The following is a 15,755-nucleotide window of genomic DNA, read 5'->3' as shown; positions in this document are numbered from 1 at the left end:
AAACACTGGGCCCTTTCAGGTCAGATAAAATCCTCCATCCTTCCAAATAGACCCTTTAAGATCAGGTGGAAACATCTCTGTCATTTCTGTTGTAGGTAAACCCCAGAAATCTGTTTGTTTGGAAATATCCACTGCTTTTTATAATGTATGGACATTTTGTGGTTAATGAATCAACAGAAATAAAGTTAACTTTTCCAAAGATGGGATGCTAGACTTGTAAAACGTGACAGTAACAGTAATACACCATGAGAAATGTGTGCCATGGTTTTTAAGTCCTATTCAACAGTTCACAGCTTCCAATTTAAGGCAGCATTATGCAAGAACTGGCCTTTTTTACTAGATTTTGGAGCATTCCTGTAAGACTTTGATTACATTCAGCGACAAGACCTATAGTGAGGTCAGGATGTTGGATGATCACCAACCCTACTCATTCCCAACACCATCATTCCTGAGTGCCTATAGGTTCATGTTTATCTTCTCTGTCAGTACTTCTCTACAAGGGCTAGACAAGCTGTGTGCATGCATTTGCACATCTGTGTCAGCAATGGGTGCAATAGAAGGGGTGTCCACAAACATTTGGACATATAGTATTTAATGATTTCATTTCCTTTGTATTGCGAACTGTTCGACCACTCCACTACAGCATAATTCAGTATACAAAAGACAAGCGATAGATGAGGCCAAAGCAACAGGGCCGCAAGTCAGTCAACCACAGATATCCATCAGCCGTTTTGTAATTCTTCTTCCATGTCGTTACTCTAGTAAGCACTCCTAAACGTCCATGGCCAATGCGTTATCTCCCATGTTTGTACAATGCTTGTCTGCTCCAGCATCTTATCCCCCAACACCCCCAATTAATTGTTACTATTCGTGGACAATTAAGTGGAACTGTAATCGTATCTTAAGCCCCTAGAAAACTTTCTGCATGCAATTCCATCTGTCCTGCTAATTTTAGTGTAATCCTCTAAATGAGTCGTGTGGGTTTATCACTGCCTCAGCTATTGTCCATTATACCAACACGTCCTTAAAAAGCATCCGAAAGGCCTACAGTGTTCTCAAAGACAACGTGAGGACTGCAGAGGTAGACATGGGTGTATCTGATGTGCTTTGATCTACCTGTCTAAAAGTTCTGGGATGGCATATTGCTGTGGCTTCATGTTCAAAGCCTATCTGCCCTAAAAGGAAACAGATGGAAGGGGATGAAAAGGTACACTGAGAGTATTTAAGGAAACTTAGCATGGATAGTGAACAAGGGCATGGCTCTGAGTATTTAAAGAAATGTATTGTGGATGGTGAACACAAATGTGCAGTTGTGATGTATTGAGGTTGGCTAGAACAGTCAAATTTTTGATATTCTGGCATCACTGAGACTGCTGACCTTTTAGGTGTGTCACTACTTCGTAGACTGCTTTTAGAGTCCCGACATGTCTATTTCATAAAAACTGTCCCTATCGCACCCTGTTATTAACTGACGAGTTCTAAAGCCAGTACTTTAAACCTTGAAATATCACCAGGGTTTGTGATATAGGATTACAAACGTGGTTTAGATCCAGTTTTACATACAACAGACATAATTTGTTTAGGCAAATCCCAAAATTTGTGGGATTATAGTGTGGTATCCCTTTCAGTCAAATTTTTTACAAAATGCATGCCACTATATATGGGGTGAACCCCATAATTATAAACAATTGATAAAAGTCATCAAATCACCACATAAGACCTTTTTTACTGTTCAGGTGTGCTGAAATAATCATAATACAATATAAGTAATATAATCATAATAGAGATGGTCGAATTAATGAAAGTAATGGTGGTTAACTGTGTTAAACTATGGCGGGGGTCCCCCGGGGCTAGTGCTTTTCCTTATTTAGTACACCTGGCTAATGAACTAATGAAGTAGTTTCTATGTGCTAGTCATGTGTGTCCAAATATGCAAACAGAAACATGTGAAGAGTTCCTGGAACTAACTTTGGGCACCACTGGCCCATGGCACACTGGAGACTACCAAGGGAGATCCTGTAAGCCATCGATGACCACATAACAATATGCAGAATGTCTATTCCTCTTTTTGCTGCTGTTTGAAATAACGGAAAAGAGCTAACAAACATTTTCCGACTGTGATGTTTCTCATTAAACACTGCACATTTATTGGAGTAGACTATGTGGTTTCATTCTGGCTTGATGTTGCACACATCAACCACAGCAGCCCTGCCACCTTTACAGGCTCATGTCCGCTTTGAAGAAAGACAAATTGATGAAACAGTCATTATATTCGTCCTCTGTTCGGATGTTGTAACTTACAAACACAAATGCTTCTTTTGAACTCATGGTAAATCCATCTCTTTCTAATGAAGATCATTAATGATAAGCAGTACTGTAGGCATACATCTTTGTGTAATGCAGAGCTAACTTGTGCCGTGGTGCTGTAATTTCAATCACTTAGCATACAGCTCTGAATGTTGGCTCTGGCTATAAGAGCCATTATTTGAAAGTGCTGATGGCACCAGATTTAGCCCCGTTTGCTTTGAGTTTGAATTTTGAATAATGGCTTTGTTGGAATAGGAAAGTTCACATGTGCCTAAGCTCTCAAACGATGTGACAAAGCAAACAGGGCTGGTCTTGCTGGGGGAGCAGAAGGAGGCCGGTGCTCACCAGGTTAGGGATGCAGTATATTGCCACCACGTTCACATGAAACCTCATTAGTTCACGTGAAACCTCATTAGTTCAGGTGAAACCTCGTTAGTTTATGTGAAACCTCGTTGTTTTTTGTAGTGCAGAGTCGAATCTCAATGGGGTTAAACACTGCGCAGTTGCATGTTTTCCTTGCTTGAAGACCATGCTGCTAACATGATAATTAACTGATCTGATTAAGACCAATCAGATTTTCAAGAGCAGAGAAAAAAGGGCCGCCCTGAAATGACTAGCGCTGAAATGATAATATATGTCATATAATTGCCAATTCTATCATTCTATCTGGCTCCACTTACCATATAGGAGAACTTACAGAACTCTTGTTGCCTTTCACCCTGCTCTTCAATGATCAGGACCCCACAGGGGTCATAAGAGAAGGTTATAAGAGATAATACTAGGAGCCAATTGCAAATACTAGGAGCCAATGGCAAAAGTGTGAGTTTTATGCATTCTTACATAGTTGGTCCATTGTACTCGTTAAGCTTATCTGTTGCTGCACAGTTTGTGTTGGTTATCCTCTTGTCCTTCATCAGTGGTCATAAGACGCTGCACACAGGACGCTTATGGCTGGATTTTTCTGGCTGGTGGATTATTCTCAGGGGTTTAAAACTTCAGCAGCACTGAATGACCCACCACCCAAATAATACCTGCTCTGCGGTGGTCCTGTGGGGTCCACTGAAGAACAGGGTGAAAGGAGGCTAACAAACAAAGTATGCAGAGACACAAATGGACTACATTCTGGAATTATAGAACTACAAAGAGCTGATATAATAGGCAAAGTTTATTCCAAGCCAGGGGTGGTCATAAAATTCTCATATGACTATGTATAATTGCAGCCATATGGCAAGAGCGAGTGGCAGTCTGCGCCTCACACCTTCCTGTTTTCCAGAAACACTTGGGCCAACACAGTGAAAGTTGCAAATGTCTAAAAGCAAATGACTGGCTTATTAGTAAGTGTAAATACAAGCTTTTACTGATAGCTGGTTTTAGATGGTCTAAGTAGATCTTTGAAAGTCAAGGTGGTCGGTCATGCTGGTTAGCCAGCTGGTAAGTCTGGATACCCAGCTTAGCTCTTGACCAACATAGAATATGTTTCCTGACCTGATCTGACCTAACTTGACCAAACTAGTCGTCAAGCTGGTCATACTGGCTGACTGCATTGGTAAAGCTGGTTGACCTGCATGGTAAGGCTGGTCATGCTGGTCCACTAGCACACTCATGCTTGTCATCACATGATTGAGCTGGTCAAGTAAACCTAGGTCCTAAGTCATGCTATTCGACCAACCTGGTCATGCTGGTCATACTGGTGTTGACTGTTTCAGTCAGGCTGGTCATGCTGGTAGACCAGCTAAACTATCAAACATTCCCTATGCTGGTCAGCTTGGTCACGTTGGTCAAGCTTGAGCTGGCCAGTCTGTTTTTTTTGTTTTTTTTTGACAGTCTTGACAGTACGACACCTGACAGAAAGGACTTACGTCTTTACCTGAGAAGGCAATTTTATTATGCTCAGAAGTTTTGTCCCCAGAAACACGGACCTGTCAACACTGTAAAATTTAATGCGCTAAGATAATAAAAGCATTAGCAGTTGACTTTCCCCTCTATAAATTGGCTTTAATATCACAATCAAATGTGTGTAATGAATTGAAGAAGCCAAAAATCATGATCCGTGTTAAAATACAATTAACTGTACAAGCCTAGTTTGACAGTCCTGCTATCTGCTCTCTGCTTTATGGTCTAAAGTGTCCTTATAACTCATCTGGACATTCACTGGTGGCTCACAGCAGCAGCAAACCCCTTCCGTTTTCTTTTCTGTCAGAGGAATTTGTTGACCCATTATATCCATAAATCAGCTGTTGTGTTAAAATGGCCCTGTAAGGTATAGGGACAGTGTATGCATCATAAAAGCAGCTCAAATACATTCCTCATGTATTGTCGAGTTGTGATTAGTGTTTAAGCTAACCTCGTCATTATCAGGTTGACGTTTTATTACGGTAAGTCATGGGCTAGTCATTAGCACAGAGGACATGATGGCCTGTTACTTACTCACTGCATCTCTCTAAAGAATCATACGCTTTATTAATCCTGCCTAATGCACTGCAATGCCTTACTTGCAGCTGATATGTGAGGCATTGCTACTGAAAAAAGGAAGGTTGAAGATTTCTGCACTGCTGAAAAAAAAACACTTAGCCAGATCAAGCTTAGCTCTTGACCAGCATAGGGTATGGATGTTTACATTTGAGATTGATGGTTTAGCTGGTCAACCTGCATGACCAACCTAACCAAACTAGTCAACCACTATGACCAAGCTGGTTGACCAGCATGACTTGCATGAACATCATGAACAGACTGGTTGACCAGGATGATCAAGTTGTTTTTTTCAGCATGACTAAGCTGGATGATCAGCATAAACATCATGACAATGCTGGCTGACGACCAAGACCTTGGTGATTGTCCATTGTTACACCTGGTTAATCAGCATGACCAGGCATAATCAGCATGAGGAGCACTGATGACCAGCATGACCACGCTGGTTGACCATCATTGCTACACTTGTCAAATATCATGACCAGGCCTGGTTGACCAGCATGATCACACTTTTGACCAGATTGACCAAACTGGTTGATCACGGTAGTTAAGCATCATGACCATGCTGGACGGCCATCAAGACCATAGTGGTTGAATATCCTTACCATGCCTTGTTGACCAACATGACCAAGCTGTTGATCAGCACGACAAGCATGACCATCAAGACCATGCTGGATGGCTATTATGACCATGATAGTTGACCATCATGACTATTCTGCATGCCCAAGAGCTGTTGTTTTCAGCCAATGGAAAATACCACCCTCAGAATGGCTTGGCACTAAAATGCTGTTTTTCAGTCATCTGCACACACACGAGTACCCATATCCAAACTCACACACATGTGCACTCACACACACACACACATATACAGAGTGCAGCAGTGCCCTGAAGGCCTGAGATCAGCTGCTATTATGGATGAATAGAGTAATATTGCATCAGTGCTGGGGGATTCTTGCTCCCACTGAACAAAGTTTACTGATAAAAAGAGGCAACAGCCACAGGCATCAGAATGACCCATTAATGAATCCCCTCACACAACTGTGTTCACGCCCCTCAAGCTAAATATGCACACTCACACACACACACATACACAGGACTGGCCGAGAACAAAAGCTTAGTGAATGAGAAAGCTATTAAAAACCTCCAGTCCACTTCCCTCCAACAGAGCCCACTTACAATAAACAATAATCACTGGTTTACATCATCTCTCCAATTAAGGTGTGGGCCTGCTGAAGCAAGAGCGGAACGTCCGCAGAGAGCCTTAAGACTTTGCAAGAAAAAGCCTGCCTCACTTTATTTCTGACTGAGAAGAGAGAGTGGGAGAGAGTGGGATTGATAGACAGAGAGAGAGAAAGAGAGATAGACAAAAAAGAAAAAGAGAGACAGAGAGAAAAGGAGGGAGAGAACAACAGAGAGACTAAATGTACATAAAAGAGATGGAGAAAGAGAAAATGAGAGAGAGAATTGTGCATGACAAAAAAATAGAGTGAGACAATTAGTAGAGACAGAGAGAGAGAGAGGGATGAGTGGATAGAATGATGGACAGATGGACAAGGGCAGGGCTGGACCTTTCCAGGCATGATTTGGTAAGGCATCATCGTGCAGGGCCTCTGTGGTGTTCCTGCACTGTCTCTCAGGTTAACATATACTTTGCTTTTTGGAATCGACCACATTTAAAATGCTGTGGAACTCCGAGCACCAGCTGCGAGAGCCTGTGAATTCCTGTTCGGAGCTGCACTGTAGATCTCAAAGTGTTGTTAGCTGTGTTTGCTAGCTCTGCTGTGTTCTGACACTCACTGTACTGGCCTGAGTGGTGGACTCTTGAGAGGGGAATCCGGTTCCCCCAAGAGGAAGAGTTAAGTTTACACATTCTACAACAAATTCACACAGAGTGGGGATTTTAACACTAGCTTTAATGGGTCTCATCAATGGGTAATGGTTGTGCCATCCAGTGGTTTCATGAGGAACTGCAGAGTCCACGTATATTATATGATCTGACCAGCTTTCAGGATAGGCTAATATGTAACACTGATACATAGATTGATCCCTCTATCTCTAAATAATATAAATAGATATTTAAATAATTAAAGAAATACAGGACGTGATTGGAAGAGAATGAAAGAGAGAGAAAAAAATGTACAGTGAAATAAAGAAAAAGGTGAGTTTAAAAGAGACGAATGAGAGAAAACAAGTATGTGACAGAGAAGGAGAGAGAGAGAGAGAGAGATAGAGAGAGAGAGAGCATGGCAGAAAATGTGTGAGAAAAATGGACAAATAAAGGGAAGGACAGTGAAAGGACAGAGAGAAGAAAGAGAAGAGAGACAGAGAGAGAGAGAGCGAGAGAGAGAGGAAAAGAGAGACGGAAATTAGAAAAAAGTTTGTGAGAGCAAGAGAGAAACAGAGAGACTGAGAAAAGAAATAAGGATGAGAGGAAAATTGTGAGCAAGCGTAAGAAAAAAAAGAGAGGAAAAAGAGAAGAGAGTGAAATAAGAAAACAAATCCTGTAAGAGAGGAAATGGAGGGAGAAAAGAGATAGTGAGAGAGGAAGAAAGAAAAATAAGACAAGTGTGCGTGAGAGAGAGAGAGAGGGAGCGAGCAAGGGCGAGAAAGAGCAAGACAGAGGGAGAGAGAGAGATAGAGAGAGCCCTGGAGGGCAGTCGGCTCAGTTGGTGTAGCGGTGTGACGGATAAATTTGAGGCTTTGTAGAAGCAGTATTGATCGAACAAAAGCTCCAACATGAATCAGGTATATGTACAGCCTCCCTCGACCCTATTAAAGAGTCCATACAGGGAGGCACAGGGCACTCCTCAGCCGCCGCTGTGACTCACCCACGCCTGCACTTTCTCTGGCCAACTCAGCCAAGCCCCAGAGCCCATGCATTTACAGCCCCCAGCAGGGACAGCTTCAGCTTACAGGCCAGTTTTTTTTTTTTTCAACAGTAGAGGCTCATAGAGAACAACACAAAGACCACCGGCACAAGACCACACCCACCCAAGCCCACATCATACAGAACAACAGCTTTAGTTGTTTCTGCATAATGTCTACGTTCTTTTTACGAGTTTAAAGAGACGTAAAGAAATGAAAGTCTGTGGTAAATCTACGGTACTTGGTATTAACGAGAACTGGGAGTAGCATAAGTAGCATAGATGGTTTTATGTTTACATGGCTTCAGCTCCAACTCAACATGTGTTCTTTAAAAACCCGAAAAACGTTAAAATACAAAGTTCAGTTTGTTGACACAGTCTACAGCTAGGTGGACTGTGCACAAGTCTAAACCAGCCATTCAATAAACGTTAAACCGTCAGCCTGATAACAAATGTTCAACTGCCCTGAATCAGAGGAGAGAAGCTGATTACCCTTAGTTCAGTTAGCAGGACAACAACCTGCTCATTTAAGTCTGACTGAAACCCCTGTAATTAATGTTTAGACTGAAGTGACTCAGACTGAGCGACTGCTGTTGAAAGGACAGAAAGCTAAAATTTCACAGGAAAACTTTGGGCCTGTGTTTTAGGGTCTGTAGCCCACTCGCTAAGCTCACCTTTGCTTGGCAAGCCAGGCTACAGAGCCACCAAGTACCACCAATACAACTGTTAATCAGCACTACAGGCATAAGTAGTGTTAGTGCTAGTAACTTAGCTAACGTTAGTTATATGCCCACGTAACCATATAGGAATAGCGGGTGCTTCATTTTTAGATAGAAGTGCTTGTTGGTTGTCGGTGTTTCCATCTTGAGCTATGGCTGATTTCAGGCACATTTAGCAGAATGGTTCATCTAGGTGTTTCTACTTGTTCTCCTATTTATTATGAAGGACTCAAGCAATGCGCTTAACTCAGCCAGCACAAAGCCGTTTTTTTTCCCCACCTGTTTTTCCAGCGTGACATCATCAATCAGTGAGTTCCCACAGCGCCCTCACACTGTGGCCTTCTTAAATGCACATGGGGGAAAAGAGCTTATTCGGCAGGGTACTAGATACTGAGATACTGTCATCATTTTCAAATACCATGGAATAACTTATTACTGTTATACTGCCCAACCCAAGTGGTAGCAGACTATACAATACAGATGCCATAGGCCAGGGGTGGGCAACGGGGGCCGGAGTCTAGCACAGTTTGATGATTTCCCAGACCTACTGAACCTGGCAATCAACAGGTTTGGAGTTGGATCGGGTGTGACTGAGCAGGAAAAGCACACCTCTGCTATAGACTGAGATAAGACTACCCAGTTACTCCCCAGTTACTACTCGGTTACTCAGCTACTGGTGTTATTTAATTACAGTTAAGGGCCTGTGCTGTTTAATATGTGCTGTTCTAATAGTTTGTGTTCACAATGAACAATTTTGGAAAACCAAAATGGTTTGTGGAATTTAAGTGCAGTGCTTTACTCGGGACTTGCCGTGTCAAACTCCTTTGATTAAGATATTTCAGCATTAATGTCATCTGCTCCATTAGCTTCTGTACAGAGTGTCATTTCTGCCTTATTGAACCTCTGAGGGCTCGTTATGTAACATATTTTAACTGAGAGTGCGCACACTCAAACTGCCCTTCTATTACATCCAGCCATCAAGAGCGGCAAATATCACAGCGGGAAAGAGCGCGGCTGGCGTGAAACATGGCTACATGAGAGTGAGAGAGAGAGAGAGAAAGTGAGAGCGCGAGAGGCAGTCCGAGAGAGAATGAGTGGCTGGGAGAAAAGCTCTGCCGAGTGACAGATGTCATACTACCAGCCTCTATGGAGTTCTGCTAATGAGATGTCTCTGCACTGGCATTAGAAGAGTCACAAATCACTCTTTTACATTGGATATAATGGTTTGCATAAGAGCCCGATAAATCTTCTGTGGACATTAACTGAAACATGTCACTATATATGTTTAAATGGCTGCTCTACCAAAACTTAAGATTGAAGGATCAATTGTATCATTGTCGGCCAAAAATACCTAAAAATGTGATCCTGAGAGCTGGTCAGATAGCTGTTGCAGTGTTGTGTGATGTCACATGACCCTGCAGTTCCTTATTCAACAACCAGGTGGCAATGTATTAAAGGCAGTTGATTAATAGACCAATAGGAATCAAAGTTGCCATTCTGGACAGTGGCAGTATGTAAATGACCACTGTTCTGGGCCCAGTTTTCTCATTTTACTCACTAAAGAGAGTGTTCACTATGATTCTCACTTGACCATTTTTTATGAAACTCACATAGACAACAAAAATCCACATTTTGAAGCATTAACAATCTTATACTCCATTCAAACAGCAGAGAAACATTCAATTTTCCAGGGTATGGACCCTTTTAACTAGTGCTATCAGTGTCTGCCGCACCTGTAGCTCCTTTAAAAGACATGATGGATGTTAGGCACAGCATGTTCTCTTAGATTTCTCCAGCACAGACTTCACCTTGCCCTGCCTCAACTTACAGTCGATAGAGATCCTCATTTTTTCATCCTCAAAAAAATGCTTCACAGTGTGTGCCAAGATTTAATTAACGTCCTAAAAAGTGACCAAGAAAAAGCTACGCTGCGTCAATAAATCGGGCACGTATTGCATTTAATGCTGTACCGACCACCTGATTTAACACAATTAAAATAAATATTTTGATTGACTGAGTTGATATCAGTCAAGCCAAGCCTGAAATACAGCGTCAAATGTGTCAAATGTTTGTGGACACCATGTCTAATGAATACATTTAGCTTCTTTGAGTTGCTGACAGCCCGGCAAGTGCCTGTAGAGAAGTGTTGCCTATAGAAAAAGGATATGAACTATCGTCTATGTCTAATGTCAGGCATGGTCTAGAGAGGTATGAATACCTTGAACCCTAAGCTTATTTTTTTAGGTAACTTACTCATTAGTAACTGATATGAAAGTGATATGAAAGTGATATGGAACTTTCTGGGGCAAGTAAGTAAGTATGCGCTCAGTTACAGGTCTTGAGTGTTTAAAATCTTTCATTTTAAAGCTTAGCATTAATATTGGCTGAAACCTTTATTAATACTATCCCCTATATTTCAAAACCGGAATCAGAAAATAAAAAAAATAGTATTATGGCATCCAATTAAATGCAGAATCACATCATCTAATTAAACTTTAAAATCCTCTAATTCTTCAGTCTTTTTAGATGCTTTTCATTTTAAACGTCTTAAATGTTTCTTGTTTGACCTTTGTATAAACCTCAATGAATCAGTCCATTCCAGAATTACTAAGATAATCAATACTGAAAATCCTAATTACACTAAAGGGTTAGAAGCGTACATGTATGGCCAGCATGTCCAGACTGCCCGATATAACTCTCCCCACTCCAAGCCATAAACAAAATACATTACATAACACAGCAGGTCACAATGATCTGAACTCTTGCGGTTTGTCCTGTGTTTTGTGGGCCAGTGTTAGGCAGACCGTCTCCCCTGTATTACTGTTCGCTTTACAAGCCTGTAATAACTCTGTTGAGTGAGCTTTAACAGCGAGGTCCTCCCCAGCTTGCTGTATAAAGCCCATTCCGTCCACGGCTCCCTCTGTCTTTCTGTCTTTCCTTCCCGGTTTATGAGAAAACAATGGGGGGGGGGGGGGGGGATGTACTCATTCTAAGCAGAGGGTTCTCAGGAGAACTGGAGCTCTGAGATACAGCATTCCGGTTTTATTATTTATCTTCTTTATTTATCCGGGGAGTCCCATCGAGGTTCACCTCTCCAGAATCAGATGTTGACTTTCATATCCTGATGCATACGGCTGTCGAGAGAGAACTGGTTTTTCATGCAGGAAGGAAGCCCGCCCCCCCTACTTTCCATTGATGGAGATGATTTATTGACAGGGCCATGAAGGCCATTATGAGCAAATGACAATGCTTTTAATTAAAGCACGGCCTGACAGAAAGGCCTTCACCCTGTCTTTGAGCTCATGAACTATGCAAGGCCACCAGACGGCCACTATCTATTTCAATCCACAGACGTTTCTGTCACCTTTTGGTTTGGAAAATTAACTAAAAAGGTTACATTTCTTCACATTTTGTGCTTTGAGAAGTCATGCAGTGATTACTAATACTGTGAGACCTGTCTTACATTTACATTTACAGCATTTAGCAGACGCTCTTATCCAGAGCGACTTACAAAGTGCTTTGCTATTTACCCAAGAAAAACTTTAGCTAGTTAGAATAGACCAATAATTCAAAGGACACCTCTAAGCTTTAGACATTACTAAACACAAGACAATAAGGTGACCATAGTACTCTACAGCACCATGAACGTTAACCCTAAATTAACAAATGTCTTATTTTTAACATTTTACTCCTTTTAGACCATAATGCTGCTTTCGATACGGTATGTGTTGGTATTCAAGGATCTGCCCTTAAATTATTTGCTCCTTACATTAGACACAGAACCTTTCCACTGAAGCTTTCTCCATTTCTCCATGTCTTCTGCAGAACTTACCTGTGGAGTACCGCAGGGCTCTATTTTAGGTCCTATGTTATTCTCCTTGTAAATGCTTCCTCTAGGGTCTATCTTTCAAAAACACAACATGTCTTTTTGTTGTTGTTGTTGTTTTTTGATAACTGCTCTGTGTCTGTTATCTTCTCAAACTATGTCATTTAAAAACATGCACAATTCTAAAATAATTTTTGGTGTACAACCATCTCCACCATGGAATACTTCACTAGATTTTGCTCTTACAAAACATGGCTGCCTCAATAATGAAGTACTTATTAGTCAATTAATGTCAACTAGTACTCAAAATACGCAGTTACGCAGGGACAAGAATACACATATGGCATGAAAAGCTATCTTTCAATACATGTTACATAACAGCGTTTTAAAGCTTCTTTAATCGTTCATGCTCTTCTATACTCTTTCTTTGCCTCTAGGTCAAGGTACCTTCCACTGGGTTTGAAGCATGAACATATGTCCAATTAAATCTGTCTATAAAACTCAGATCAGAACAGTGTGGTTATGGTTAAGTGCCTGGTGTTTATTGGCTTTTTCACGTCAGTCTAAAATCAATTCTCTCCATTTTCTGGGCTGGTCAATACGTTTGCAATGGAGCTGCACCTAGTTCCACAAAGCACAATTCTTTAATGCTTTTTCAGGTGCTCCTAAAGACTCTTTAAGTTTGCATCTAGCTTGTGGGAGCTGATTCTTGCTCTCGGGAGCAAGGATGATTTTGCGTGTGCAAAGCCAATTCTGGTGGCTACTTGATGCTAGAAAGGCGTCTCCCCACAAGTGACGCCCCACAAGAAACACTTTTGACCCCCTTAAGAAGTTTTGCAGAAAGAATGTGTAAATAAGCATGTCTAAAGTTTTAAGGACCTCAATTTAACATCCTATAACACTTATAATCTTCACCTGGAAGCATATGTCCAAGCCTAGAACCAATTATCTGTCAGCCTAGAACCACGTACAACTCTTATAGGGTTGGGCTTTTTAGATGCCGCACATTTTTGCCATCTCCCAGTTCCCAACACACCTGAGCCAAGCAGTCAAGAAGATGAAATACCTGGAACCTGGCACAGAGCAAAAACATGGGCAACCTGGAAAACGCTGGCCTAATCATCAATCTAGGAGTCTTCCTTTTCTCCTGCTGAGATGATTTAAAGCCCAAGCTTCTTTTCCATTGTCAACTGTAGGGCAAATCAAGTACAAAGAACACAGTGGTTCTCCAAAGTAAGTAAACCGCACTGATGTTTCTATGGCGTAGGTCCCTCTAGAAGTCATCTACTGCTGATAAGCCTCTCTTTCTTGATGATGATACCTTCTTTTCTCAGGAGCGTGCTTCACCTGCATCTTCACTGGGTTTGACCCTCCCTCGCTCAAGCATGACTTTCCACCGGCAGCCCACATAAAGCTCCAGCCTTATAATTAAAATGTCATTTCATAGCCCTTCCCATAGTGTTTTGATGAACCAAGCAGATTACGTAACATTCTTAAAAAGACTGCACGGGGCATAGAGTTAATTGCATGGGGTGTGCGTAGGTGTGCGTGCGCGTGTGTGTGTTAATGTGAATGCCTGCGTGTCTGGGTATGTGTGTTAGGCAGCAGGTAGTCGACCTAATTGCTAGAACTGATGTGAAAGTTGCCTCGCATTGCAGCACGGGTGTTTGGCGCCCCCTAGCGAGAGCCCAATAAAACCAATCAGAAAAAAACTTGTTTCTTAATTGCGTTGTGTCTGTGCTGTGCCTTTTTGCTCAGAGCAATGTTCAGAGCAAGAAATAACATAAATACAAAGCTCGTGGACCACTGGATTAGGTCAGTCAGAGGGTTGACCATGCAAGAGGTCAGAGAGGGTCAGAGAGACGTTTTAAACGCTGAAGCAGTGCAACTATTTCCATTGCATGGTTCGTTAAGGAGGATGTAACACTAAGATGTAACAGTGTTTCCGTTACAGATCACGCCCGTTTGGGGTAACACCGAAACCACCACAACGCCCTGACGTCTTACCTGCGCGCTATACACCGTTTTATCCACATATTAGTCGACCGCGATTCCAGATCAGTCCTCCTCCCATTGACGTTGGACTCCCCAAATGTCGACGCTCGCTCTCCTCTTCCCAACCTTCAGCTCAGCGCTCGTACTCCACACGGCCCGAACGCGAACATGCCACGCTCGCGCATCCGCGAGAGCTCCGGATCCCCCCCCCCGCGCTCGCGCGCGCTCCCTTGCTTGCTTGCTCGAGAGCTGGGAGAGCAAGGACGCGCGTCTCGTCCTCTTGTTTTTTTTGTTTTTTTGTTTTTTTTTTTGGTTTGTTTCAGTTACCACGTTCTAGGGGGCGAGGGGCGCGTGCTGGCAGCGTGGGCTGACAGGGGTGGCAAAAGAAAAAGAAAGAAGAAGAATCTGCAACAAAAAGAAAAACTAGTCTCCTTCAGCTGGAAAGTTCACGAGACCTCGCTGCGTACTCCGCTGGAGAAGAAGGTGAAGAAGAAGAAGGAGGAGGAGAGGAAGAGGAGGAAGAACTCGAGGAGCAAAGGGAACATGGTCTCGGCTGTGAGATGAAGGCGTCCGCGTCTCCCACGCACACGAGCGCGCACTTTCTCTACATTATCGCCGCTGTTCTCATCGTCGTCGTCGTCAGGCACGTGCGAAGCAAAGGTGAGGGGAGCGCGCGACATGAAGCAGCCAGCCCGTCAGAGCGAGCCGTCACACGTCAGTCGGACGACAGCGAGAGCACCTGGTGGCCAAGCTCGCGCGGCGTGCGTCGCGCGTAACCAGGGGAGGAGAACCAGGCGGCGGGATGAAACGCCACTTCAAGCGCGCGCCGCTGCCATCGCGCGCGGACAGTGAGTGCGCAGTGCTCTCAGCCCTGCGCGATCTTCTCTCGCTCTCTCTCTCTCGCTCCCTCTCTCTCTCGCTCCCTCTCTCTCTCTTGCTCGCTAACCCGCTCGCGCGCGCGCTCTGCCACCCCCCCCCTCTCCCTCCCTCACTAACAACCTGCCAGTCCTGCTTCTGTTCACACCCCCGTGACGTCATTCGAAAGTAAAATATGTAACGTTGGAGACGCTGCAGGTCCTCATCATCGGCAAAGACATCATCTTCACGTGCTTTTTCTCTGTGTGTGTGTGTGTGTGTGTGTGTGTGTGAGAGAGAGAGAGAGAGAGAGAGAGAGAGATAGAGAGTCCTCATGCTCTTGAGTTCGGTCTCTCAGGTTTCTAAGTTGTACTTTAGGAGGTGAGTGAGTCCCTTCAATGTAATTTGCTGGTTAAAAAACTACAATTCCCAGGATGCACTTAGGTTAGAGCAGTTAGGCTGGCTGGCATGAGGCTACAAAAGCTTAAGGAGAAAGAGAGGCAACTAAAAATCTGTATAACCAAGAGCATAATCCTCAAAAAGGTGCTACCTAAAGAACCATTTTTTATTAGAGATGAGTGGGTGTGACCTATCTTTAGACTGGTGAAGATGAATAAGTGCATTTGCACATCCGTCAGCAACGGTGGCAGCTGAAAGCATGTATCAGAAGGGGATGTCTGCAAACATTTGGACATGTAGTGTTCTAGTGTATTTGCAATG

The 15,755-nt window shown here is 43.0% G+C and overlaps 1 protein-coding gene across 1 annotated transcript in view; it reads right to left on the bottom strand.

The window, feature by feature from the left end:
* ajap1 (adherens junctions associated protein 1) overlaps positions 1–15,104 on the bottom strand; it is an 86,312-nt gene extending 71,208 nt beyond the window's left edge. The window contains exon 1 of the mRNA XM_072681569.1: positions 14,193–15,104. Coding sequence (XP_072537670.1) covers positions 14,193–14,221 — 29 coding nt within the window. The 5' untranslated portion in view covers positions 14,222–15,104. The remainder of the gene's footprint in view (positions 1–14,192) is intronic.
* Between the last annotated feature and the right edge of the window lie 651 nt (positions 15,105–15,755).

The sequence above is a fragment of the Salminus brasiliensis genome, chromosome 6 (genome assembly GCF_030463535.1).
Source record: "Salminus brasiliensis chromosome 6, fSalBra1.hap2, whole genome shotgun sequence".
In the NCBI taxonomy this organism is placed as follows: domain Eukaryota; kingdom Metazoa; phylum Chordata; class Actinopteri; order Characiformes; family Bryconidae; genus Salminus; species Salminus brasiliensis.
The sequence above is the reverse complement of the archived record's forward strand: the minus strand, read 5'-3'. Positions and strand labels throughout refer to the sequence as shown.